This window comes from Corvus cornix, chromosome 21 (assembly GCF_000738735.6).
Source record: "Corvus cornix cornix isolate S_Up_H32 chromosome 21, ASM73873v5, whole genome shotgun sequence".
Classification (NCBI taxonomy): domain Eukaryota; kingdom Metazoa; phylum Chordata; class Aves; order Passeriformes; family Corvidae; genus Corvus; species Corvus cornix.
Window position 1 is genome coordinate 3,985,357 of NC_046350.1, and position 24,778 is coordinate 4,010,134.

General features: G+C 47.7%; 1 protein-coding gene and 1 long non-coding RNA gene across 2 annotated transcripts; one reads left to right on the forward strand and one right to left on the reverse strand.

Moving 5' to 3' along the window:
* Positions 1 to 1,385: 1,385 nt before the first annotated feature.
* LOC109145541 lies at positions 1,386 to 6,275 on the reverse strand. Its single transcript, XR_005603544.1, has 3 exons — positions 6,191 to 6,275; positions 3,197 to 5,623; positions 1,386 to 2,807 (listed from the first exon to the last, which is right to left on the reverse strand). It is a non-coding gene; the product is annotated as an uncharacterized LOC109145541 (long non-coding RNA).
* On the forward strand, positions 6,131 to 24,611 carry PANK4 (pantothenate kinase 4 (inactive)). Its single transcript, XM_039564106.1, has 19 exons — positions 6,131 to 6,359; positions 8,998 to 9,080; positions 9,541 to 9,749; positions 11,182 to 11,365; positions 11,898 to 11,990; positions 13,173 to 13,326; positions 14,026 to 14,207; positions 15,610 to 15,691; positions 16,799 to 16,899; positions 17,521 to 17,676; positions 18,492 to 18,604; positions 19,070 to 19,157; positions 20,398 to 20,549; positions 20,998 to 21,053; positions 21,571 to 21,620; positions 22,802 to 22,909; positions 23,065 to 23,165; positions 23,617 to 23,685; positions 24,214 to 24,611. The coding sequence occupies exons 1-19, from the start codon at positions 6,242 to 6,244 to the stop codon at positions 24,425 to 24,427; spliced, it is 2,313 nt and encodes a 770-aa protein (XP_039420040.1). The 5' UTR covers positions 6,131 to 6,241; the 3' UTR covers positions 24,428 to 24,611.
* Positions 24,612 to 24,778: the final 167 nt, after the last annotated feature.

The following is a 24,778-nucleotide window of genomic DNA, read 5'->3' on the forward strand; positions in this document are numbered from 1 at the left end:
ATTGTGACGACCAGCAATTCCTGTCCCGATGGACCATCTGGAGAGCTATTTTCCCAAGGAGCACATTGATCGATCAGTATTATTCGAGGGCCCTTTTAAAACTTGGGAACGTTATGCTCTTTGACACTAAATAGGTGTCTCAAGAGGGGTTGTCAGAAAGATTTTAAGCCATTTAAGGAAGGCATAGAAAAAAAAAAACAACATAAAAAATCGTAATTATTTCTTTAAAAACGCCATCAATGGCATCTGGGAGACAGGCTGGCAGGAATGTAGGAAATGGTCTGAAATAAAAATGCTCTAAAATTGGTGCAAGCCGTTGAGTTGTGTGCTGGAAGCACAGCCACAGAGGTACAGAGCACTACTTTTTAAATCTGCATGACACAGACAAGGAAATTCTGGGTTTCCACACTCTTTGCTGATAGCCCACCCTCCTCCAGACCTGTTGCTCCATTGCAGCACACTGAATTCCCTTCAATGGAAAATTATGGATCAGATGGGCTAAGAAAGCTGCCAGTTGGTATTACAAGCAGTAGCAGTTTTTGTGAAAACTCTGTGTGTAGTAAATCTACAGCTGGGCTGAAAGCACCACCCATAAACCAGGAGCAGAAAGGCCCAGTAGCAATTCCTCAGGGTAGAGGTCCTCCAGCTGTTCTGATTTATGGATTGTCATGGACACCAACCTAAAATGACACTCTTGGGGTGGCTGGATCCTTTCCTGGGTTCCCTGTGGTTGTTCCTGAACTCAGAGCAATCCCACAGGTTCCCACCACAGCTCGGGGTCACCGGGGAGCAGCTCCAGCTGGAGATGATGAGCATGGGAAAAGCCAGGGCTCCCGCCTGGCATTCCAGGGCTGTAAGTACAGACAGGGACAACCCCTGGCAGGCTGTGATTTTGGAAACAGCATCTTCATGATGCAGCTCAGGATTTGACGGGATTTGCAGAGGAGCAGCCTCTGCCCGCAGCATCTCCAGGTCTCACACCCCCTCCAAAGAAGGGAATCATGGTGTCCCATCGTTCAGTCAACTCCATGTTTGGCAGTTTTGGGGATTTGTCTCTTTTAATCCTTCATTCCCAAACCAGGGAAAATCGTGGCTCTGAGCCTCAGACAGCCCAACTTTCTGGCCCTGCAGCAGCAGTCCAAGGCACAAACTCCTCCCATGGATATGGAGCACAGGGACAAGGATTTGGATCACAAACACGATGCAGGGGGACAGACTGGTGCACTAACAGTGGGATTTTTAAAAAAGACCAAACTGAGCAAACTAATTACAGACTTCTAACAAAGACCAACTGCACTTCCTACAGCAGAGGATGATTTTTCCGTACCGAAATTCTTGAGGGAATTACATTCTGCACTCCATAAGGAATATACTGTGGGGACAGCCCAAGTCTAGACAATTTATTATTCACAAGCATCATTGGGGAAATGCTGTTGCCGTTAAGTTTTCAATAACAAAACCAACCAGGGGGAATATTTACTCCTCTCACCCAGCAGCAGCATACAGAGGGCAGATGAGGCAGGCACGGGGGAATGGAAGATTTGTGATCCCTTTCCAAGGGACAGAGAGCCGGGAGTTTGGGAGCTGAGGGCTGTTGTGTGCGCTGGCAGCGGGACAAGGTGCCTGCTTCACCATTCCCATCAGATGGTGCGAGCCCGAAGCTCCCAGGATTTCCCATTCACGGTGTTAAACTGCCGACAAAAGAAGTGTGCCTGGGAGGGTCCCGGGGAGAGCCCACGCCTGCGGCACCATCTGCCCGGCCCTTCAAGGAAGGGATCAGGCTTTAATCAGTGGGAGCTGGTTTAGCCCTTTGGAGGCCGAGGCATTGTGCTGCGGACAGCGTGGCATTATTTAAACCCGCTCATTTCATATTTCCAGGGCTGAAAATTGGGTCAGAGCTTCCCTCCCCTCTCCCCGTGCCCGCGGCTGCCGCCAGCATCCTCCTTTCCATACGGTGCGTGGCAGGACCTGCTGTCCCTTCATCCCACGTGATGCCGGGAGGGATCCAGAAAATCCCGGGCTTCACTCCCCTCTGCACTAACAGCACCAGCACATGCAGCCAGGGATTGCCCCAGCTCCAAGGGATACTGCAGATTACTACCTGACAAAATAATTCAGCGAGCTGATTTTGAATAGGACTCATAGTCCTTGTTCAATTATAGTTTTTGACAACCATCAGGAATTAAAATTGTTGTACCGTAAGTGATCCATCTAAACATAAAATGTCTTTGGGCTGGGAAGGGAATACACCTGGCTCATGGAAATCCATGAGGATCCAGGCAGTGAAAAGGGCTTTAAAATCTTCAGGTTAATAACAGGTTACAGGATCATCCTTTGCAGAATTATATCCTTTTATTCACCAGCCCTTTGTGTGCTGGAACACTTTGCTGTCCAGGTACCACAGACACAGGTTTGGCCCTGAGAGGGATGCTGAGGGCAGGTGGAAGCGGCTGCCTGCAGCTGACAGGGAAATGAGAGGTTTCCTGTCTGATTTTGAAAGGCAGACACAAGAAATAAGCAGGGTTTTCATCAATGTTGTCGTACTAAGAAACAGGTATTCCAAAACTGCATGAGGCCTCCCATGCCTGACTGACAGATCCTAAACATGGCTGGCTTTGTACTGGGTTGTGCTGGGAGGGGGCAGCAGACCTGGGCAGGCAACTTAAAATAGCCTGGGAAAAAAAATATTGCTACAAGGCAGCTCCAGTCCAGGATCTTGTCCGGTCCTTTCCCCTTCATTACACACAGAGGTGAGAAATCCCAAGGCTGAGCAGAGTCACAGGAGGGCCTCACACCTGTGGGACATCCTGCAAAGGGGATAATACAGCAAAGGAATAGCAAGAACTGACTTTTCACTCCCTCTCAGTTGTCTGTAAATGGGAAATATATTTAGGTGGAGACTCAGGAACAGTGAGGCATTTACAAAGTGGCATGAAATTAAACAGGACGTGTTTGGGAAAGACATCACAATCATTACACGTCACGGGCTGCCGTAGGAAAGCCCAGATTACCCGAACAAAAGCAAGGAAAAGCTCTGGATATAACTTAGAGAGGGATTTTAAACAATGGCGAGGAAAATATTTCAGGCTGACTGTCTGAAGGGCTCTTCCCTCGATTTTAGGCTCTCGTTGCCTGAAAATTATCTGGTACTGTATTCATCTAAGCACGGTTTAATGTCAATGAAAGGGTTTAGTACCTCTAATTCTGCATCTTTCCCTTCTCAACCTCTCTTTGGGGTGCAGAGCATTATCTCTTCCTGGGATCAGTCTTCTGTGCTTAATTTCAACACAGCCTGGGAAAAGGCAGCACATTGAGATGTTGACGTTCCCAACATCAGGCAGAAGCTGGATGATAATGACGGCGAACGCTTTCCCACGTTCCCTGCCCAGCGCCGCGATGCCAAACCCTATTGTGTCACACACTCCCCAGCCCACCTGCTCCTTTGGGAGCGGGGTATTATCCCCAGGCAATTCACAGTCAATTTGCCATGCTGTAATGGATGCTTTCCCATTGTCCCGGGCACGCATGGATTGGCTGGCGACTGTGGGAAACTCCGAGTCGCTCCGGACCCAGACTTTTGTATGCGGCCCCTGCGTATAAATAGGGCAGGTCCCGGCTGCCTTCTCCACTCCGAGCTGAAAGCAGCCCTTGGGATAACGCTCTCTCCCTGGACATCCCATCGCCCAGAGGGAAGCACAGAGTGAGTATCTGCTGGAGAGCCGGGAAGGGCCGCACCCTTTCGGGCGGTCAGAGCCTCGCTGCTCACCTTCCCTTCTTCCCCTTCTGTGTTACAGCTCCGGGAATCCCAGATCGGATTTACAGCAGCTGGAACTGCCCCTGGGGAAGGGATTTCAGAGGCACCAGCCCAACTCCGAGCTGCGGAAAGGCGACATCCTGGGGATGGCTGTGAGCACCCCGGAATCCGGGCGAGGTGAGTGCTCCCCATCACATCCCCCATCCCTCTCACTGCCTTTTCCTTTGGGACAAACTCCAGCCGGCGCTTCCCCGTGTAACACTTTCCTCCTCTCCTGCCCTCCCAGCTTTTGCAGCTCCTGCCAAGAGCCCGCAGCAGGATTATCCTGACGGGCAGTGCCCCAGAGCTGCTCTGCAATTCCCGTTCCACGGGCGCAGGAACGCGGGGGAAGCTGAGCTGCCACTCCCGAAGGTCACAGGTGGCACCTGGGGACTCTGGATCTTCCTCGGCACCCACCTCCAGCCACCAGCCTCCTGCAAAACCAGCAGCACCGAAGCGATTCCAAAGCCTCGGGAGGCCTTGGCAGTTCAGGTTCCGTGATTCATGGACATTTGCCCGTATTCCAGAGGAGACCGTGACTTGCTCTACAAGTCGCCCCCACTCCTCTCATGAGTAGGGAAGAATGTTTCCCCTTTGCAGGGCATTGCTCTGCTTGGATGTGAGCTCCCCTTCTCCCAGAAGGACTGGAACGATCCCACCGCGTGGAGAGAAAGTTGTTCTGAGGGAATGTGAGCTGTATCCCCCTGCTGGGAGGGCTGGAGGGGTCGTTCGGAGGGGAACGACGGCTGTTCTTAACCTCTGCGAGGTTGTCCTTGTACCTCTGCTGGGAAAGCTGTAACCCCTGGGACGGTCAGAATTCCCAAAAATGTCCCTGTGGGAGGAGCCTTTTCCTCTGACTCCTCGGGGTCCCAGGGTATCCACACCTGGAATGCCCTGGGGTCTGACCGGACACATTTGGGAATCTGGCCTTCCCACGGTGCCATAAGGGGTTCTATAATATTTATAGTCTGTACTGAGCATGCTCTGAGAATGGTTAAACCATATCCCAAACTATGTAGAGGAAATTCCTCGGGATGTCTTGCTCACGAGCCAGGGCTGTTTGTGAGGTTCAGGATGCGTGCATGCCTTTTGTAAAGGCAAGAGCTCGTTTTTATGTCCTTATAGGACTGAAAGTTACGGCTGTGCTGCCGATTTTACGAGAAATATTTATCAAAGTCTTTCATGAAAGGCAGGTGTATAAATTTTATTTGCTTTTTTGGTACCCTTTTGCCAGGGGAAATGGGAATTTGTTACTGTCCTTGGAGGATGTTATGATGTGTTCTGTGCAAGCTGCATCAATGTATGACCTGTGCCAGAATTATCTTGAACGTCAGAAGTTGCAGAAACTTTTAACGGTCAAAAATAAATAAAAATCTGGTTAATAAACCTAGTTATTCTTTTTTTTTAAGTAGTTTTTACAGCTGGTTTCCCTGTGGTCAACGGACATGAGACAGATTTCGGTGAAAGCGGAGACATTCAGAATTGACACCAAATTTCCCCAGCAGTTCTGTGTCCATCGGGACCCCCTGCAATGCTGTTTTCCACAGCTCGGGAATATCAAACCCCAGCTCTCTCAATGTGAGACAAAAATAACAGCGCTCCCGAGCGCCAATTCTCTGGCAATTCAGAGCCAAGAAAGGTCACTGCAAGGGCGAAAAGAATCGTGGAATGGTTTGGTTGGGAGGGACCTTAAAGATCATCTCATTCCTATCCCTTGTCACAGGGAGGGACACCAAACACAGAAAGTACTTCGGATAAAGAGATAAAGTTTTCCAAGGCACCTCATGGCACATTTCACATTCCTGGGGATGTGTCCGGGTCACAAAACACCTGGAAACACGCAGGCGGTTAAAATTCAGGGTTTGCCTACAGGGAGCACGCGTGGGGCTGCTCAGTAGCTCTGTGTATGTGCATCGGTGTCCTGGACCCCCGGCCCCCCGTGGGCTACCGGGGACCCCCCCCCCCGCTCCCCTGGGGGTCTCTCTCCCCATCCCCCCCCAGTTCCTCCCCCAGGGTCTTCATCGACCCCTCCAGGGCTCTGTCCTTGTCCCCCCACTCGCTCCTCCCGGGGTCTCTCCCCGTCCCCCTCCCTGTGGTTCACCCTTCAATTTCCCCCGGGGGTCTCTCCGCCCGTTCCCCCCCCAGTTGTTCCCGGGGGATCTCTCTGCCCTCGCCGGGGGCTTCTCTCCGCATTCCCCCCTCTCCAGTCCCCCCCTCCGGGTTGTCACCGACCCCTCCCCGGGATCTCTCCCCGTTTTCCCCCCGCTCCCCCCGGGGTCTCTCCGCCCCCACCCCCGATCCCCCAGGCCCCGCCCCCGTCAGTGGGCGGGGCCCGCGCGCGCTCCCCGCCTAACCCCCGCGCCTCCGCCTCGTTACCATGCAGATTTATGCGCATACATTTGCATGCCGATAAGGCCGAGGTGAGGGAGGGAGTGGGTCGCGTTCAAAATGGCGGAGCGGGGCGGGCGCGGCAGCGGTCACGGCAGCCTGGACAAGAGCATCACCCTCCCGCCCGACGAGATCTTCCGCAACCTGGAGAACGCCAAGCGCTTCGCCATAGACATCGGTAACCGGGCGGGGAGGGGGGAGCCTACGGGGAGGGGCGGCTGTGGGGAACGGGCGGCGGCTCCGGCCCCGGTGAGGGGACCCACGGGGGGCCGGGCCGGGCGCGCGCGGGGCACGCTGAGAAGTGTAGTCCCCCGGGACGCGCGGGCCGGCGCGGGTGGGCGCGGGCTCACTACAGTTCCCGGCGGGCTGCGCGGTGTGGGGGGCGGCGCGGGTCACGACGGGAATTGTAGTCCCGCTGCCGGGTGCCGGCGCGGCGCGGGCGGGGAGCGGCACTACAGATCCCGGTGGGCCGCGCGCTGGTAACGGGCCGCGGGGAGCCGGGCCGCGGGGAGCCGGGCGGGGCGGCCCGGCCGGGGCTGCCCTTGGCGGCCAAGGGGGGGACGGGGGAGAGCCCGGGGGTCTCGGCCGGACCGGGCGGGGCGCGGCGGGGCTGGGGGTATTGGCTGCACCCCCTCAGAGCACGCCGGACCCGGCCCCAGTGCGCCAGGCCCGAGTGCGGAGCCCCCCGCCCGCTCCCCGCCCCAGGCCGCGGCCCGCGGGATGCTGTGGGTGCTCCTCCGGTTCCCGATACCGGCCTGGAAGAAGCAAAAAGGGCCGGGGACGGTGGCTGTGGCGCTGCCCGGGCAGGGCAGGGCGGCTGCAGGGCTTGGCGTGGGGTCGGGGGCTGTCACTGCTGCCTCAGTCACCCCCAAAAACACCCGCTGCCCCGTGCATGCAGCCGAGCACCCAGCATTCCCGATTTCCCACATCCTGAGCCGAGGGACAGGGTGACACACGTCGGGGTGACACCTGCGCGCCACAGCCGGGAATTGTGCAGGGACAGGCTGAGCCTGTTCCCAGTTCACCCGTGCAGCGATCAGCAGTCGCTCTGTGGACACCCACTAAGCCAAAAGTGCCAGTTCACACGTTTTCCTTCCGTTTTACCGTCACAAGATCAGTGGAACTTTTTAGGAGAAAAGCCGGGAGAAAGAAAACCAAGCCATTATTCCTTGGGTGAACATGGCTCTGTGTGGTGGAGACTCAGGGGCAGTGGGAAGAAAACCTGCACCATAACAGAGAATCTTGTCGTGTCACCAGTTACTTCAGCCCCTCAGAAACTGCTGGTTCCATGCCTGTTAAAGTAACAGCCAGAACTGGCCCTTTGTGCGGGTCAGCCGGGAATTAGAGTCGTGGGATTAGTTATAAAACCTCGTTACATGTCTCAGCTGGTGTTCTGAATGGATTTAAGTCTTTAAAAACTGGGAGAGGAAGGGGATAATGCATAAAGCATGGCTCTACATACCGTGGATCTGGTGATAAATTCCTGCTGCACCTGTGTCATTGGCAGTGTAAAGAACGTGACATTCCAGCACGGGCTTTGTGATGCCCCAGTGTGGAGGGAAGCTTTTCCATAAAAAGCTGTGCAACCCCTCCCCTCTAAGCACCAAACCCTCACCTTTTAGCAGAACAGACTGTGGGTTATGTTTACCAGAAACTTCAAAGCACTGGCTGGGACACTGAAATCAGGTCCAAGGTCAGGGAAGCGTTATTGCTTTTGTTACTATAAGTATCTGTCCATGGTCACTCTACATTGACCTCACTTAAATTTTTGGAGTAAACTGCCTGTTTTTCTCCTACAGGTTGCAAATATTTTACTAACAAAAAGACTTGAGCACTGTGGAAGAGCTAACAGTGTTGTTATGAAGGCAAAGCTACACACTCTAGGGACGATCCTGCACCTCTGCTGCTTCATTTCTTGGTTATTATTAGGCAGCAGAGTGCAGTGCCACTGAATTTAGCCGTTATTTAGGATTTAACATTGCCAGGTTTTCATTTCCTTTCAGGACTTTTAATGTTAACCCAGTAGTAAGTCAAAGTTACCTTCAGACCTGGAGCACTGAACAGTGTGGTGGAAAACAGTGAAGTTATTCAGTGTAACCCCAGAAATTCACTTTTGCAGGTCAGATGCAAAGACAGGGCAAGGGGTTGAGTTGTGTTTCAAGGGGAGAGTTGAAAGTTTTATTGCTGTGAGCAGACTGGAGGCGTGAAGAGGGTGATGAGGCTGCTGTGCTCAGACTTGCACATTGGTAATACCTCCAGCTGCTGTGTGCTTGAGAAACATCATCCTGAGCATTCCTTACCCCAAAGCCAAGACCAGTCATGTGAAATAGTTACTGAGTACAGAGGGTCATTTTCAAACCAGCCATGAGCTTGCAGACTTGTCCCTAAAAGCAGGATAAGAATATTTGTTAGCTGTTGCTGCTGAAACACTCTGTGCACATGGGGGGCATTGCTCAGTGGTGGCAAAGCAGCTGAGAAAATCCTGGTAGAGATTTGGGGGGGGGTCCATAAAGTTTCCAAACAAGGTAAATAACAGTGTTATAAATACTGATCTGGCTAATTAAGAATTTCCACTGCTCATCTTCATCCCACATCAGCTGGGCACAAGCTGAATTTATGGAGCTTTTCTGTCCCATGGTGCTCTGGGGTTAACCACACCAAGCAGGTCCTCAACAAAGGTTCTTTCTGCATTTCCCTTAATTCTGTCTGGCTTTTACTGAGGAGACCTTGAGAACCAAGAGCTGACATAAGCATAAGTTCTATTGTTTGCTCCAAGGTGAGGAATTAATCATAACTTGTCATCTCTTTATGAACAGGTGGTTCATTAACCAAGTTGGCTTATTACTCAACTGTACAGCACAAAGTGGCAAGAGTGAGATCCTTTGATCATTCTGGAAAGGTGAGAATTCCATCAGGGATCATCTGCATGTGATTGACTCACAGGAGTGAGGTTCTGGACTGTGTAGAACAGAAATTGTATCCAAACCCTTCTAATAACTTGTTCTATATAAAACTTCTTGGGAAGTGTTTTTATTGCCAGGTAGTGTTTGAAATATTTTTTTTTCAAACAGTAGGTGTGGTACTTTAGTAAAAAAACTCTGCTCCCATGCAGACAGAACTTTGCTCACACAGAGGGATTTCCTGCATGTCTGCTGCATGGGAGAATTGATTATCTCAGCTTAAGGAGAATTAAGACCTGTGAAACTCTATTCTTCTTTGACATAGCTTGAGGTGTTCTGTTTAATGGCATTAACACAGTTTCAAGGGGAAAAAAAGCACAAGTATTGATGTTCAGTAGTTCAACATTTAACCTTGTATCTCCAAGAATGTTCTCTAAGAAATCCTTTTCTCTTTTAAAGGACATAGAAAATGAACCTTTGTATGAAATATCTGTTCAGGAGGAGATTACAGCTCGACTTCACTTCATTAAATTTGAAAACACTTACATTGAAACCTGCCTAGATTTCATCAAAGACCATCTTGTCAATACAGAGACAAAAGTCATCAAAGCCACGGGTGGTGGTGCCTATAAATTCAAAGACCTTATTGAGAAGAAACTGGGGTTGAAGTAAGTGGAACTGCTTTTTTTTTCTGTAAAGAATTAACTTACACCTACTCCAGAAGCTTTTATCATTTCTTGGGCATGCTCACAGGTAATTAGTGTGACAGTCACTTATTGTATAGCTCCTACCTAAACTTCATGCAAAGGCTTACAGGAGAACAAAGGGCAGTCCCATGAATTTACAGCCTCATAAATTTACTGTTCAAACACCAAATACTAAAAAGCTTACACTGAAAGCTGCCTAGATTTCATCAAAGACCACCTTATCAATGCAGATACAAAAGCCATCAAAGCCACAGATGGTGGTGCCTATAAATTCACACCTTCTATGCTGCAAGTTTACAGAAACATTAATTTACCCCAGTATTAAACATCACTGAGGAGAGCTTCAAGGCACCTCTGCTGCTGTGATCTGTGCAGTACATTCCTCAACCCCTGAGGGCCTGTGCTCATCTTTAACACTGTCTTTGCAAATTACTTACATCTCCTGATAAGCTGGACTCTGTTATCTGTTTTTCACACCAGCCCCCTTTAGTACCTTACTGGCTGTTACTAATGATCAATTGATCAAGACAAGGAGGCAATTTCCACTCTCATCTCATTTGGTGCCCCTGGTTTTGGTTTTTATTTGGTTCTGATGTACTCAGTTGGTCCCCAGGTCCAACCCAGAGGAGCTTCTCCATCCTTGCACACACAAATCATCCTGTAGTAGTTGAGATGAGTTTGTGCCGTGTTTATGTGTTTCCAACAGGCCTCCGGATATTTCCTGTAAGAATTTCCATAAATCAGTAACAGTACAGAGACACAGAAGCTCACAGAAGTCAGTGTGTGTTAGCTGACTTATCAATCATCTTATCTAAGTTTTGTGTCACATTCCCAGACTCCACACTGGGGATATGTCCTGTTGTGAATCCTGCTACTCTTGTGAGAAGTCTCTTTCTCTGTGTTTGCTAATCCCAGCTGTAGGCTCCTCCCAGTCCCTTGAATCTGTCATAAACAAGTAGTGCTGAAATGTTGAGGGGGCCTTTTGTGCTTTATTAGGAGGCAGGGGTGGAACAACAGACAATTATTCCATGTTGGGAAATTGTTTTCTGAGGTTAATTTCCAGCTAAGTTTCCTGACCTACTTTATGGTAGGGGTGCACAGACCATGAAAGGAGCAGGGCAGGAAAGAGCAGTGTAAACAAGCAAACAGGATTATTTGTAATGACAACGTGATTACAGTTACTGTGTAACAGAACTCCAGACTGCAGTTCTGGCATGGGAGGGGAGCAGCAGACCATGTGCAGATGGAGGTTTCATGTTTCCAGGGAGCTGGGCTTGTGCCACGTGGTGTGAAAATTCCGGTCTGCAAAGTCTGTGTAAACTGCTGCTCCAAAAGCAAACTGCCTTATCAGGAGGGCTGGCACTGTTATTTAAGGCTTTTTCCTCCCCCTCAGAGTTGATAAGGAAGATGTAATGACCTGCCTAATTAAGGGGTGCAACTTTGTGCTGAGGAACATCCCTCACGAGGTGTTTGTGTACCAGAAGGATTCAGACACAGAATTCCGGTTCCAGGCAAACCACCCCAACATTTTCCCTTATTTGCTGGTGAACATTGGCTCGGGGGTCTCCATAGTGAAGGTGAGTGGTGGCTAAAATGCTTTATTGGAGATTTAATAAAGGTGATCTGAAACCTCTCACTGGTTCAGATTTGTACTTGTTTCTTCTTGATGCAAGGTTTAAAAAGAAAATAGTACTTTTAAACAAATTTATTTCTCTTTATTACGGAGTTATGAATGCTTTTCCATTCACTACAATAACGTCTTTTTAATCACATTTAATTTGGTGTTTAGAGAAGTGGTTACATTACCTGATGAGGACAAAGGCTGTCAGATCAAAGTGATTTTTGATGTCTGTTTTGTCACACTGTTGAACAGACCAAGTGTAATGTCTACATTTAGCATTATTGCCTAAGAATTAAATACAAAGATTTCCAACACTTCTTGTGGTGTGACTGTGTGCAACGTGCCCTTCTCACCTGCCACTTCCACAGTGGAAGCTTTCCGCCTCCACTGATTCCGGTGTTCCAAAACCCTGCACACTGTGACATTTAAATCTCTGTTAAACATCCTAATAGGACTTTGTAAATAAATCTGCCTTGTGTGATTGACAGGTAGAAACAGAAGACAAATTCGAATGGATTGGGGGCAGTTCAATTGGAGGTGGAACCTTCTGGGGTCTTGGAGCTCTGCTCACCAAAACAAAGGTACCCACATGTCTCTTTTAAGGGGGGGTGGAATTAAATCAAATGCTGGGAGGGAGCCTGAAATGTTGGAATATTAGGTAACAAGGCTGAGTCCTGGACTTGTGTTCATATTTTTGACTCTTCTGATGCATAAAAGGAAGCTTTACATGCAAAAAGGTACTAATGGAATATAGGGACAAGAATTAGAAGATGCTTATTGTGACCAAAAGCAATCCTGCTTGGGGCTCAAGGACAAGGGATGGACAAGGGCCTCCTCAAAGTGGCCTGGTAATTTTTTATTCTCTTTTCAACTTCAAATGCCAGCCCAGTTCCTGCAGTATTGTCTGCAGAAGAAGGCAGGGAGCACACAATTGCTGCAAAATGCCTGGGAGCAGAGAGGAGGATTTTTGTCTCATGGTTGGGTTCTTGGTTGCCAATGTGAGTCTAAATCCTGAGCTGATGATTTGCCAGAATAAGGCCTGACTTAGCTGGGCTGGCCTGAGCAGGACTCTTGCATCATGCTGGGCTTCCCAAAGAGCCACGTGGCTTAAATGAGTGTCCTAAATGTCAGCAGTGTAGGAAAAGCTACAGTTACATGTGCCCCAGCTAAGAAAATGTCAAAGGGAGGGCACGACCTGGGTTGTGCTTTTTGTTTGATGCTCCTAAAGAAGAAATCTTGGAACATGACAGTGCCTGCTCTTAATTCTCTCTTGGTTTTGTAGAAGAAATTTGGGTTAGCAGAGTTAGAAATTAAGTATTGGGATAATGCAGCTTGCCTGCAAGTTTAACTTCAGGGACGTTGACACATCCTGTAACAGTAAAGGCACACTGAGACTTTTTTCTCAATCTTCTCTTTTACTGTGCTTCAGGAAGACATAATTCTATTTTCTCTTAGTTCCTGTGTTCCTGACTTCCAAGATAAGGGATTCCATGAGGCTTCTGACTGTTTTATATATGCTGACCCACCCTAGTTTTCAGGGGAAATTCAACAAAATATCTGCAGATAAGAAAGAGGTTGATTGTGGTGTTCATCATTGAAGGAGGTCCACTTAAGATCTGTCTGTTTGATCTGATGGGGACTCTGGATACATCCTTGTAATCAGAAATAACCTGTCTTTGGCTGGCAGGGTTAATTCTAAGACTGGTTTTGGTCAGTGAACTCTGGCCCAGGTCAGCTGCAGTAACTGTGCTTCTCACCCTCAGAAATTTGATGAGTTGCTGCAATTGGCCTCAAAGGGCCAGCACACCAACGTGGACATGCTGGTGAAGGACGTGTATGGAGGTGCCTACCAGACCCTGGGGCTCAGCGGGAATCTCATTGCCAGCAGCTTTGGGAAGTCCACCACAGCAGATAAAGGTACTGGGATGGAAAGGATCTACCCAAACATCTCCTCTGGCCCTTGGGAATCAACTTCATACTGATCTAGCAAGTAGAGCTTAAAATAATCACCAGCTTCTTTCATGATCTTGTGTTTTGCCTGCAGAATATTGATTAAAAATATTTTCCAGTCTGCTTTATAAGCAGACATTTAAATTTTCAGTTTGGGATTGCCTAAGCCTAGGGAAAATTAAAAAATAGCTGTCTGGTTAGCCCGGGGTGAATTGATTCCTGTGGGAAATAGATGTGGCCTTCTGGGCTCCAGAAGGGCCTTTTGGCAGTGTTTTACTACAATTTGCAGTTTATTTGCAGTATCTTAGTGAAATACTTGCAGTGCATCTCAGGCCAAGAGAGATGGATGAACCCTCACCCGTGGTTCCTAGAGAGAAGAAATGGCTTCCTGCCATCCAGGAAGTTTTTTTCAATAAATGTTTCACATAGGCTTAGTGAGGGTTTTTTTTCCTGATATCTTCAATCAAATCACAGTCCTCCTTGTTTGAAGTACATTTTAAATGTGAGGTTTTTGCAGGGGGGTAACAGTTTTCATCTCCACACATAAAGAAAGCTGCTCAAACCCTGGATTTCTCTTTCCCCTACTGCAGGTTCAGTTAGAAAAGCACGGTCCCTTGCAGCTTCCTCAGCTGTGTGCAATTTTCTTTACTCTTCCTTCCCTTTCAGAATTTTCCAAAGAAGATATGGCCAAAAGTTTGCTCCACATGATCAGCAATGACATTGGTCAGCTGGCCTGCCTCTATGCCAAACTGCACAACCTGGATAAAATCTATTTTGGAGGGTTCTTTATCCGGGGCCACCCCGTCACCATGCGCACAATAACCTACAGCATCAACTTCTTCTCCAAGGTAAGGAAAACACAGGGCTCCCTGCAGCAAAGTCACATTTTAGTTATTTTTCTAGGCTATTGGGATACCTTAATAAAAGAATTTGCTCATGAAGTAAGCTTAGAAGGCTGCTCCTTAGGTAGGTAAGGCAGGGATGTGTTGTGGGAGGGGTGAAATCAATGTGAAATGCCTGGGAGTTGTGTCTGGCCCTTTTTCTCTCTCCCTACCTCCCTCCCTCTCTTTCTTTATTATAATTTTTTGATTGTCAGTCTGTCTTGTAGCTCCAAGTAATGAGTTTTCACTGTGTTCTTAGATAGTCACCATCATTATTCAATTCCTCTTGCTGATTTGCATCTTTCCACCCCCAGGCCACGCAGTGTGGGGTTGTTCTGCTGAGACAGTTGGCATCAGTGGGGTTTTGTTATTAAAGAGAAAATCAAACCCCAAATCAACCAAGCTGAAGTTCTTTGCAGGTTTTGAAGCTGTGGAAAATACTGAAGATTTTTGACTAGGAAAAAGGTCCAGTCCACAAGCTCATTAATGGTTGTTACAGGTAGATTAATCCTGCACTTTAGGAACTTTATAGAGTAGATGACACCATTTTTTCTCATCTCAGTGCTTCGTGCAAGAGGCTCCTGTGTGCTGTGTTTTCCCCTCTTTATTTCACCATCGTTGTCCCTTTTTGTAAAACTTTGTTGAGTTCCAAGAAAGCTATTGCAAAACTGCAGCTTTAGGTTGTTGTAAGAGACACTTTGCCAGGGATTCAAATCCAAATGTGAGCTGGAGCTGCTGTTTCCCTGTGGCTCCCCTCAGGGTGAGCTGTTCCCACAGTCACTGCTGATTTCCTTGGAAAAGGCTTTGTCTCACCCAGCCTAGGAAAGCTGAGGGGCCCTGCTGTGAGGATGTAGGGTTTTTCTCCCCAGCACTCCTGTATTTTACATTAATAATTGAATTATTTGGGTGGGGGAATGCTTGCCTGTGGGTAATGCAGTGTCTGAGTGGTGTTGAAGAGCCGTGGAATGAAATAAAGACAATGAGCAGTGTTCCAAACGTGTTGGCTGCAGTGGCACACACTTCACTTGGGAATCACATTACCTTGTATTTCCAGCCTGTTGAAGCAAGAGGAGTTGAATATTCATGGAATGATGCAGTGGTGTTTTCCGGGGAAGGCCTTAGAGCACACACCACTGGTGCATGGGTGTTTTCCAGCTGTTTGATAACTGGGGAATGATGTGCGTGAGCAGTTCCTCCCCGAGCTGTTCCAGAAGCACCATTAAAGTTGCTGAATGTGTGAGAATGTAGCACAAATGACTATTACCATCTTCTAGTTGTTTCTATTAAATTAAAGTGTGAAACTAGTGACAAAAGAAGTGCCTGTTAGCCCTCAGGGACCATCCAATTGCAATGTTTCATATTGTGGCAGGGAGAGGTTCAGGCATTGTTCCTGAGACATGAAGGCTACCTGGGAGCCATTGGGGCATTTTTAAAAGGAGCTGAACAAGACAGTAAGTACAGCACTGCTCTGTTCTGTATATGCTGTGTTCTGAAATGTCAGTGTACTGTCCAAGTTTCTCTTTAAGAGGCTGCATGTAAGCTGTTGCCTAAATAAATCCATTTGGCACTAATAAACACAGATGCTGGGCTTTGGTTTTATACGTTCTGGCAGGGACATCTTAATTTCTCACTGGATTTCCTGCTCACCTTTGAGAAGGCAGCAGGACTGGGCTCTTCTCTTCTCTGCACTTCTGCCAAGAGCAGTCACAGCTCTAAATGCAGAAACGTGGGTTTGGTTTTCCCCTCTTTAAGAAGCCACTTCTGAATTCTTTTAATGTACTGAAGAAGACCAGCATCTCCAAACTGTGTTTGTTTGAGAGTGAAAAGCCTCACAGAGGAGACCCTTCTGTCCAGATCCCTTGGATCCAGGGTGCTTTGGTGGAATTCTGCCTATTTAGTTTTCCTTTTCCCCTGTTGATGTACTGGCAAGCCAGGTGGTACATTGATTATGGTGGCACAGCCACAGGCTGCTAAGGGTACTTAGTTCAGTAAGTATCAAATACACCTCCAAAAAATGGATTTGGAATTCCTTTCCTGCCCATTTGATAGAGATGGGCAAGGAACCAGCTACTGAGGAATTAAAGACATTGCTTCTGCAGCATGTACTGTACATCTGAGCTCATTAAACTTCTCTCAAATAAGGCAAATCTAGAAATAACTTTAGTGTTTCTCTGAAACTTACATTGTGCTTTGAGAGTTCTGTAATTCTATTTTGTTAATAATGGATCTAGATTTAGAAATAAGAAATGCTCAGTAATAGTGCTTTGAAGGCATGCTGATTAATGACAAGGAAAGGGGGTTAAAAAGAATTATTTTAGAACTTAAATTGTCTCTTGTCTCATTCAGGTTGAAGCTCTTTGGAGCAGGTAATTCACTGAGTGGTTGAAACATCTCTTTTGGGGGTTAGAGGGAAAAATTCTGTTTGCTTTTAAAGACAAGGGGAGCTGGCTTGTGTAGTGCAGCAGCTGCTCAGAGGGATGCTGGCTCTAGACTCACTCACAGGAGTATTTTCAGTTTTATTTTCAGATTATGTGTGTCTGTGTCTTTCTCTTTTCTAGATCCAAACCAGTACAGCTGGGGAGAGAATTATGCTGGGAGTTCTGGGCTTATGAGCACATCCCCTGATGTTTACCCCATGCAGAGAACACGGAGTGGTACAGTATGTGCTGTCTTTCCTACACCTGTGTGTGTTCTCTTAGCAGTGGTGACCTGGAAATAGGTCATTATTCTCCAGCTGGTTGCTTCTTGCCCCTGGGACTCCTGTGTGCCCAGAGAAGTGACCAGTCTGGTGTCTGGTGTGGTGTTGGATGGAATGTCTCCTCGAACAGACTGGCTGCTGCTTTGTCTTACTCTCCTTCACCAAAGTGGAGGGAATGTTTGTCTCTTACTCTGGAGCAGCTGGATTTTGCTGCAGCTGAAATACCTCAGAATTTGGAATTTCATGTTCATCATTAAGCAGCGTTAATTTGCTTCCTATGAGAGGACAAATACAAGATTGGACAGAAGAGCACAAGCCCAGTCATCTCTTAAATTCACTGACAGTGCAGCAATTCTGATTTCTCAGTGGATAATATTTTCACACTGGATGATTTCTGTCTATGGGGTGGGCATGGATAAAATAATCCACAGAGGGAACTGGATTATTTATGGTGACCTATAATTGTCTGCAAATCTGTCAGTCTTAACTGTGGCTGGACTTCTGCAGCCCTTGTGCTAGTTTAATTCATTGTGAATTAATTTCTGAGTGAGTTCTAATCCATCTCTTTCCATTTTCCTCTAGTTTGATATGCTGGAAATGGACAGATTGGAGAGACCACTTGTTAACCTGCCACTGCTGAAAGACCCCTCCACCTATGTCCCAGACACTGTTGACCTCACAGATGATGCCATGGCCAGAAAATACTGGCTCACCTGCTTTGAGGAGGCACTGGATGGGGTGAGTGTCACAAAACAGTCCTGTTTGGGTGACACAGGTATTTAGTAAACAGATCTTCTGTGAAGCACCATGTTTGTCCTGTAAAACATTCCTGCTGTTTCACCCCTCTGGAAGTGCAGCCCCTCTTTCCCTGTAACAGAGGCACCTGACTTTGTCCCAGTCTCTTAAGGAAGGGTTTGGCCCCTTCAAAGGCAGAAATGTTCTTCTGTGATGCTTTTTTTTAGCTTCTGAAAGGTGTTTTCAAAGCATTTTCTCTATTGAATGGCAGTTGGACCTCTCTGTACAGAGCTTCAAGCAGGACAGTTACACAACCAAAGGCCAGAGATCCTTGGGTTGTTCCTTCTCTGGGAGCAGTCCTGCTGCCTCACAGACAGTCTTCGTGGGAAGAGCACAATTGAATCAGACACAAGTTATTTTTTTCTGCACTGAAGCTGATTCAGGCAGTTCACTGGAGTAAACAAAAGGAGAACACAAGGGGTCGATGTGCACCATTAAATTTCTGCCTGTTTCTCCTTTGGTCTATGTGCAGTTATTTTTTCCCCTCCTCTAAGTAGTTAGAACTTGTGCTTAATTTCTGAAAGTACAGTCTGGAAAACAAACTTTAAATCTTCTGGGATGAAAAGGCACATTAAAATTGTTGTTTACTGTTTGGAATGAAGGGAAGTTGGGAGGTGCTGTGTGGGAGGGAGCAGCCGGGCTGCAGGCACAGAACAGGAAGGCAGATGGAGGGGTTATTGCTCAGACTGAACTTCACATCAGTTACAAGGAGGAAGAGTTAATTTGGTAACTCCAGTGTTGCCTCATTTCTGTGCCAGGTGGCAAAGCGAGCTGCAGCCAGTCAGCCAGACTCTGTGGATGCAGTGGAGAGAGCTGAGAAATTCCGCCAGAAGTACTGGAATAAGCTGCAGACACTCAGGCAGCAGCCCTTGTAAGTGTTTTTATTTTCCCTTTTGCATCACTTGCTGCTTCTGTTGAGCAGAGCACAGGGAAAGCCCACCCAAAAGCTAACCAGGTTGTGAAGCAGAGCAAACAAAGCCAAGCAGGCTGAAGGCTCAAGCAAGCTGGTGTGCCAAACATCAGATCCTCTGCACAGAGCTTTTGGATTTCATGTGTTGGAGTTGAACAGAGAAATTAGATCTTGGCAGAAAATTTGTTATTAAAAATTTGTATATGGTTATTAAAAATAGCAGCAGGTTAATTCTGAACATTCTCCCTCCCTGTATTTAAATAATCTTATTGTAGGTTTACCCCTTAGAGCCAGGGTTTAGCACCTGTGACTTTCAGCTGTAGTGCTTGTGTGAGGGGCTGTGACTTATGGAGGAGACAGAGGCAAAAATAACGTTTTCTGTTTGAAGTAATTGATTTGTTTTTTGCCCCTTCTCCCTTTTTAAAGTGCATATGGTACCTTAACGGTCAGAAGTCTCTTGGATACAAGGGAACACTGTTTGAATGAGTTCAATTTTCCAGATCCCTATTCCAAGGTGAGTTCAAGACACTTTTCCAGTACTCTGAAACTGTACAAGTGATGGATGGCTCAGAGGGGAGGGATGAGGAACCAGTTCCTGCACTGGCTGTGAGCAGCTGGGGGAGGAGAAAGAGCACTGGGGAATAAATCCCTTCACCTGAACAGGCTCCTGGTGAGGATGATGACCAAAAATATCCCCAGCTTCAGTTGCCTGATAGCCCTGAGGAGCCAGTGTTGGTGCCAGCCCTGCTGAGCAGTGTGTGGTGGCTGTCACCAGGCTCTGTCACCAGGCTGTCACCAGACCCTGCTCTAATTCACTCCTCTGTGGCTGCCTTTGTCACTTGTGAGATGCTCAGCACTGGGTTGGAGTGGACACAATGCACAACCTCCTGCTCTTAAAACCATTCATTGCCACTGTGCAGCTGTTTTCTCTCTGTATTTTCTTCTGTGACATGAAGTGGTTGGGGAGAGGACATTTGAGTCAGTATTTCTCAAAAATAGTTTTCTGTAGGTCCTTTCCTCACCACCGGTTTATGTGACATACAAATAATAACAGTGCCAGTGGTTGGTCTGAGACTTTTTTCCTGACTATTGACATATTTCTGCAAAATACAGAGGAAGTTCTCCGTGGCTGCACTGTCTTCACTCTGAAAAAGGGGTAGAACACATGTGAGATGCCCTTTGCTTATGTTTCCCTCTGGTAATTCAGACGAGTTACTGCCAAGACAAGATTTTGGTACCCAGAATCGTTTTAAATTTCCTAAGAGAACTCACCCTGTAACACTGATCTCAGCAAAGACAGAGCAGAGAAAAAAAGGGGAGAGCTGCTGAGAATTTGGGATGATGCAAAAAAACCCAAAAACAAAACCACCCTTCAGATTTTGTGGCACTGCTGGTGGTGATTTCCTGGGGTTGATGCATCATGTTACTGCTACAAGGTTTGTGTGTGTCCACTCTCCCATTCCCCAGCTTGCTTGAGATCTGTTTCCCAATCTGCTCAAGATCTGTTGCACCTCTAACTTGCTAAGAAAAGTAATTCTTGGGCTATAGATCATATCCTGGCACTCATGAAGCTTTTTATTAGAATCCAGGAAAGATTTTTCTTGGTCCTAAGCACGCTGACAACGGTAATTGGTTGGTCCATGAGAGACCATGAACACAGAGGAGATGCTTGAACGTGGCCTTGGGACTGAGACAGCCAAGGATGGGTAAGAAATTTTGGTCTGTAAATCCAATGTTTCCTGACTGTCTTACAGGTAAAGCAGAAAGAAAACGGAATAGCCTTAAAGTGTTTCCAGAGCGTGATCGAGTCCCTGGACTCCCTGGGCTGGGAGGAGAGGCAGTTTGCACTGGTGAAAGGACTTCTGGCAGGGAATGTCTTTGACTGGGGAGCAAAGGCAGTCTCAGAGTAGGTGTTACATCCTTTAACAGCACCCTTCAAGCTACAGAATGTCCAGTTGTGGTTTTTTTCTAAAAAATAAAGTTCCCCAATCTCCCCATCAACCCTTGTACAGCGCTGTTACACCCTGCAGCTGGTTTAAGTCATGACATTTCATGGTGCCTTGCAGACCCAAAAATGTCTTTTTTACCTGTAGCCTACTGCCTGCAAACATCTACAAACATGTACATTGCTGAGGCTGTTTTTTCTTAGCATAAGAGCTCTGATTTAATGTCCTGATGAGCCTTTTGTTTTTAACATGAGCACAAAATACATTTCCCAGTCCTGGGACCCACAGACACCCCCAGTATAACCAGTGCAGTCAAATTGCTGGGCACCAGCTAAAGAAATGTTGGAATTCCACTTGGTGAGATGGAGGTGTTGAACTGTGTTGCCCTTTGTTTCTCTCCTTTTCCAGTGTCCTGGAGTCTGAGCCACAGTTTGGGTTTGAAGAAGCCAAGTCAAAACTCCAAGGTAAGGGGAGATCCGTGCTGGTGGTTGGAGCTGGATGTTAATGAGGGAATGGAGTGGGAATGTTTGGGGGGGTTCTGCTGCCCCAGATGATGACAAGGAATCATTAGGGCTTGTTAGAGTCATCTAAATGCAGATCCAGAGTTTGGGTGGAATGCTCCAAAGGAATTAAACCTGCACACTCTCTCCTTAAACACAGAGATGGTCACTCACTGTTGTGTCCCTGCCAGGAAACAGCGTCCTGGGGGGTCCAGCACCCCCAGCCCAGGGCCCAGCTCACTCCACTCCAGAGCTTTAGTGTGAAAATTCCACTCCAGGCCTGCTCTCATGGAGCCATTCCCATAACTGAGAGCTCGGGAACTCTGTGAACCTACACATTTAACATTCCAAACCTGAGCTCAAATGCTTCAGTGTGTGTAGCATGAACCTCCTGCTTGTACCATGTGCAGAATGACTGACTGCTGATAAGAGTTAGTGGCTGTTGATAAGAAATGCTGACACTGCTCTGTCTGTGCCACAGAACGTCCCTGGTTGGAAGATTCCTACAGCCAGTGGCTGGAGCGACTGAAGGTACGACCATGGGTGGCCCTAAACCCACTAATTAAACATCTTAATCACCAAACCACCTTGGGAATCGTGGGGTTTGAACAGAACTCTGTTCAGACAGCCCAGAACAAACGCCAATAATTCACCATAAAGAAAGGAATAAAGGAATTAGTCTAACACTTGGTTACTTCCCAAGCTGCTTCCCTGAATTCCCACTGGAGCCCAGCTGCTCTCAGAGGTGCTCCAGAGCCTCCCCTCCTTACCAGGGCACGCACTTCCATACACCCAGACTCCTGAATTTAGAAACCCAAAATGTAGTGTTTTGAGTTGTTCCTCTCCCTGAGTAGCCAACTAAAACTGGTATTAATGTAGGAGCTTGCTGGAAGTAATTAACTTATCAATTAGCAGAGTTGTGGGTTTGTTTTTTTTTTCTCCCATGTAATCTCTTTTACCAGTTAATTAAGATTAATTGAAAAGCTTTTGTGTCTTTGTGTTAATCTCTCTGTTGGAAATCGCAGCCTAAAGGTTGGGGATGAGCAGACTATGGCAAATCATTACATGCTCCATCCTAAAACAAAGCACCAGCTAATCTTGGGTAACAGGGATAATTAGGGAACTACAGGCACTGCCCTGACAGTTTTTATTAGGAATTAAGCATTTTTCACTTCTTCTGCCGGTATGAACTGAAGTGAACTAAGTGTCACAACATCAGGTTGAGAACAAATGAGGAGGTTAATGGAGAATAGGCACTGTCTTTTCATTTTAGGATGTCCCTGCCCCCACAGTCCATCCTGCCCTTCTCTGGCAGAAGGGAGTCCTGTTCAGCCAGCACCAGGTTGGCTTAAAACACTCTCCAAGGTAGGTCCAGCTGGCACCCAGCACGTTCAGGATCACAGCCTGACTCTGGGGTTAGGCCTGGCTTGAGTTGGCAGGTGGAGGTTTTATTGCTGGAGTTTGAGAGCCCTGTCTCAAACACAGCACAGGAACTCGAGGCTGTTTTAAACCCCTGTGCAAAGATACCAGCAGGGAGCCCCATAACTCCTGTTTGTCACTGGTGTGTGCTGCGAATTTGCTGCAATCCAGACCCAAAGGCTCAAGCGTTCGATGGTATAAAATGTGGGGGTTTGGAGGAGTGGCTGTGAATAACAAACTGTTCCCTGAGGTGAGTGGTGCTCCATCCTGAATGCATTGGTTTTCTCTTGCAGGAGGGTCCCCCTCATAAATGTGCCTTAATTTTCGCAGATAACAGTGGGATAGACATAATTTTAGGAGTCTTTCCTTTTGTCCGAGAGCTCCTTTCTAGAGGGACAGAGGTGAGTGGTTTCCTTGTGCATTCCTGTGGAGTTTTGGTAACTGCTGGAAGGTGTCACTGCCCACCAGCAGGAACTTCTCTGCCAAACTGGGAATAATCCAAACGCCTGGAATGCCGGAGCCTGACTGTGTGACCTCTCCTGGCACCTTCCCCCAGGTGATTTTGGCCTGTAACTCTGGCCCTGCCCTCAACGACGTCACCTACAGCGAGTCCCTGATCGTGACCGAGCGCATCGCGGCCATGGACCCTGTGATCCAGTAAGCACCAGTCTGTCACACCTCCCTGGGGAGAGCAGATCCTGCCTTTGTATTGCACTGTTCAGTAGCATCTGTGACCTGCAGCCTCAGCCCAAGGCAGAGCTTTACTTTCATTCAAGTGAAAAATAGAGAAATTGGGTCTTTCTGGCACACCCATAGTTCTATTTCATGTTGTGTCTTCCCTGACAAGCACTCCAGCTGCTCCACCAGGAATTTTCTATGCTAATAGAGGCAAATCTGTGTATGTCACACACAGAGTGTCCCTGAGAGAGGATGCAGGGCTGACTGAGCAATCCTTGTGCTCAAGGAAACATTGTGTTTCCTGCTGAAGTCCCTGCAGCAAAGAAAGCCTTTGTGAAAGAGGCTTCAATATTCCTGCTTCTCTGGCTCATTCCCGGATGTGCAAGGCCCTGCTGAAGCAGCTGTTTATTATTTTTGTCTTTTTGAACAGCTCTGCACTGAGGGATGAGAAGCTGCTGTTGGTTCAGACGGGCTCCAGTTCTCCATGCCTGGATCTGAGGTACGTGGGCAAAGTGCCACTTTGTTATTTGTGCCCCTCAGCTGCAGCATGGTCAAAGGTTTGGCTGTGGAGCATCCCAGCCAGCCTTCCTGCTGGAAATCACATCTGCACACCCATCAGGAGTTGCATCGTGTGGATTTACAGACCTGTGACACTGCTCAGGCCTTACAGCCTTTGGCTCTTAGTGAGGTGTCTGTGTTCAGGACACAGCTGGGTCAGGAGCAGGTCAGGTTATGGCTGATGGCAGATCCTGTTTTTGGCAGGTGGCCAAAACCCCCTGGGATAGAAGCATCATTTCACCTTATTTAACCTATCTCCTTCTGCTCAGTTCTGCTCTTGGGGACAGAACTTTAAACCCCACGCTGGGTGCATTTAAAACAACGTTTCAATCAATCTCCTTGGCTTTCAGGTGCCCCTGTCAGTGGGCACCAGTAACTTTGTGCAGAATCCCAGCTGGCAGCTCAGGGCAGCAGCTGTGGCTGCAGGTGGAGGGGCAGCTGTGGCCGCTCTGACCGCGCTGTGTTGCAGCCGCCTGGACCAGGGCCTGGCGGTGCTGGTGCGGGAGCGGCAGACGGACCTGGTGGTCATCGAGGGCATGGGCAGGGCCATCCACACCAACTACTACGCCGTGCTCAGGTGTGAGAGCCTCAAGCTGGCCGTCATCAAGAACTCGTGGCTCGCTGACCGCCTCGGGGGTAAAATCTTCAGCGTCATCTTCAAGTACGAAGTGCCCTGTAAATGATGGAGCTGGCACGGCCGATGGACTTGCACTAGTTTTACTTTAACTGTAAAGAATGTATTTTTATTACAACAGGGAAAAGAGTTCACAGGAAATTCCGTATTTATATTGTGCTTTTGTGACTTAAAAAGCGACAATATGATTCACTCTATAGTCTACACACTCAAATATATATATGTATATCACTCATTGTTTATTTTGGTAAGTGTTTATTTTAATGCTGCAGTATTTGTGATGAAAAGACTTTATTTTTTTGTTCTGTGAGACATTCATATAGAAATATATTTAAATGTCAATGAAACCTTTTTTATACATCTCTGCCTACTCTGCCAGCACTGACACGGCACGTACCAA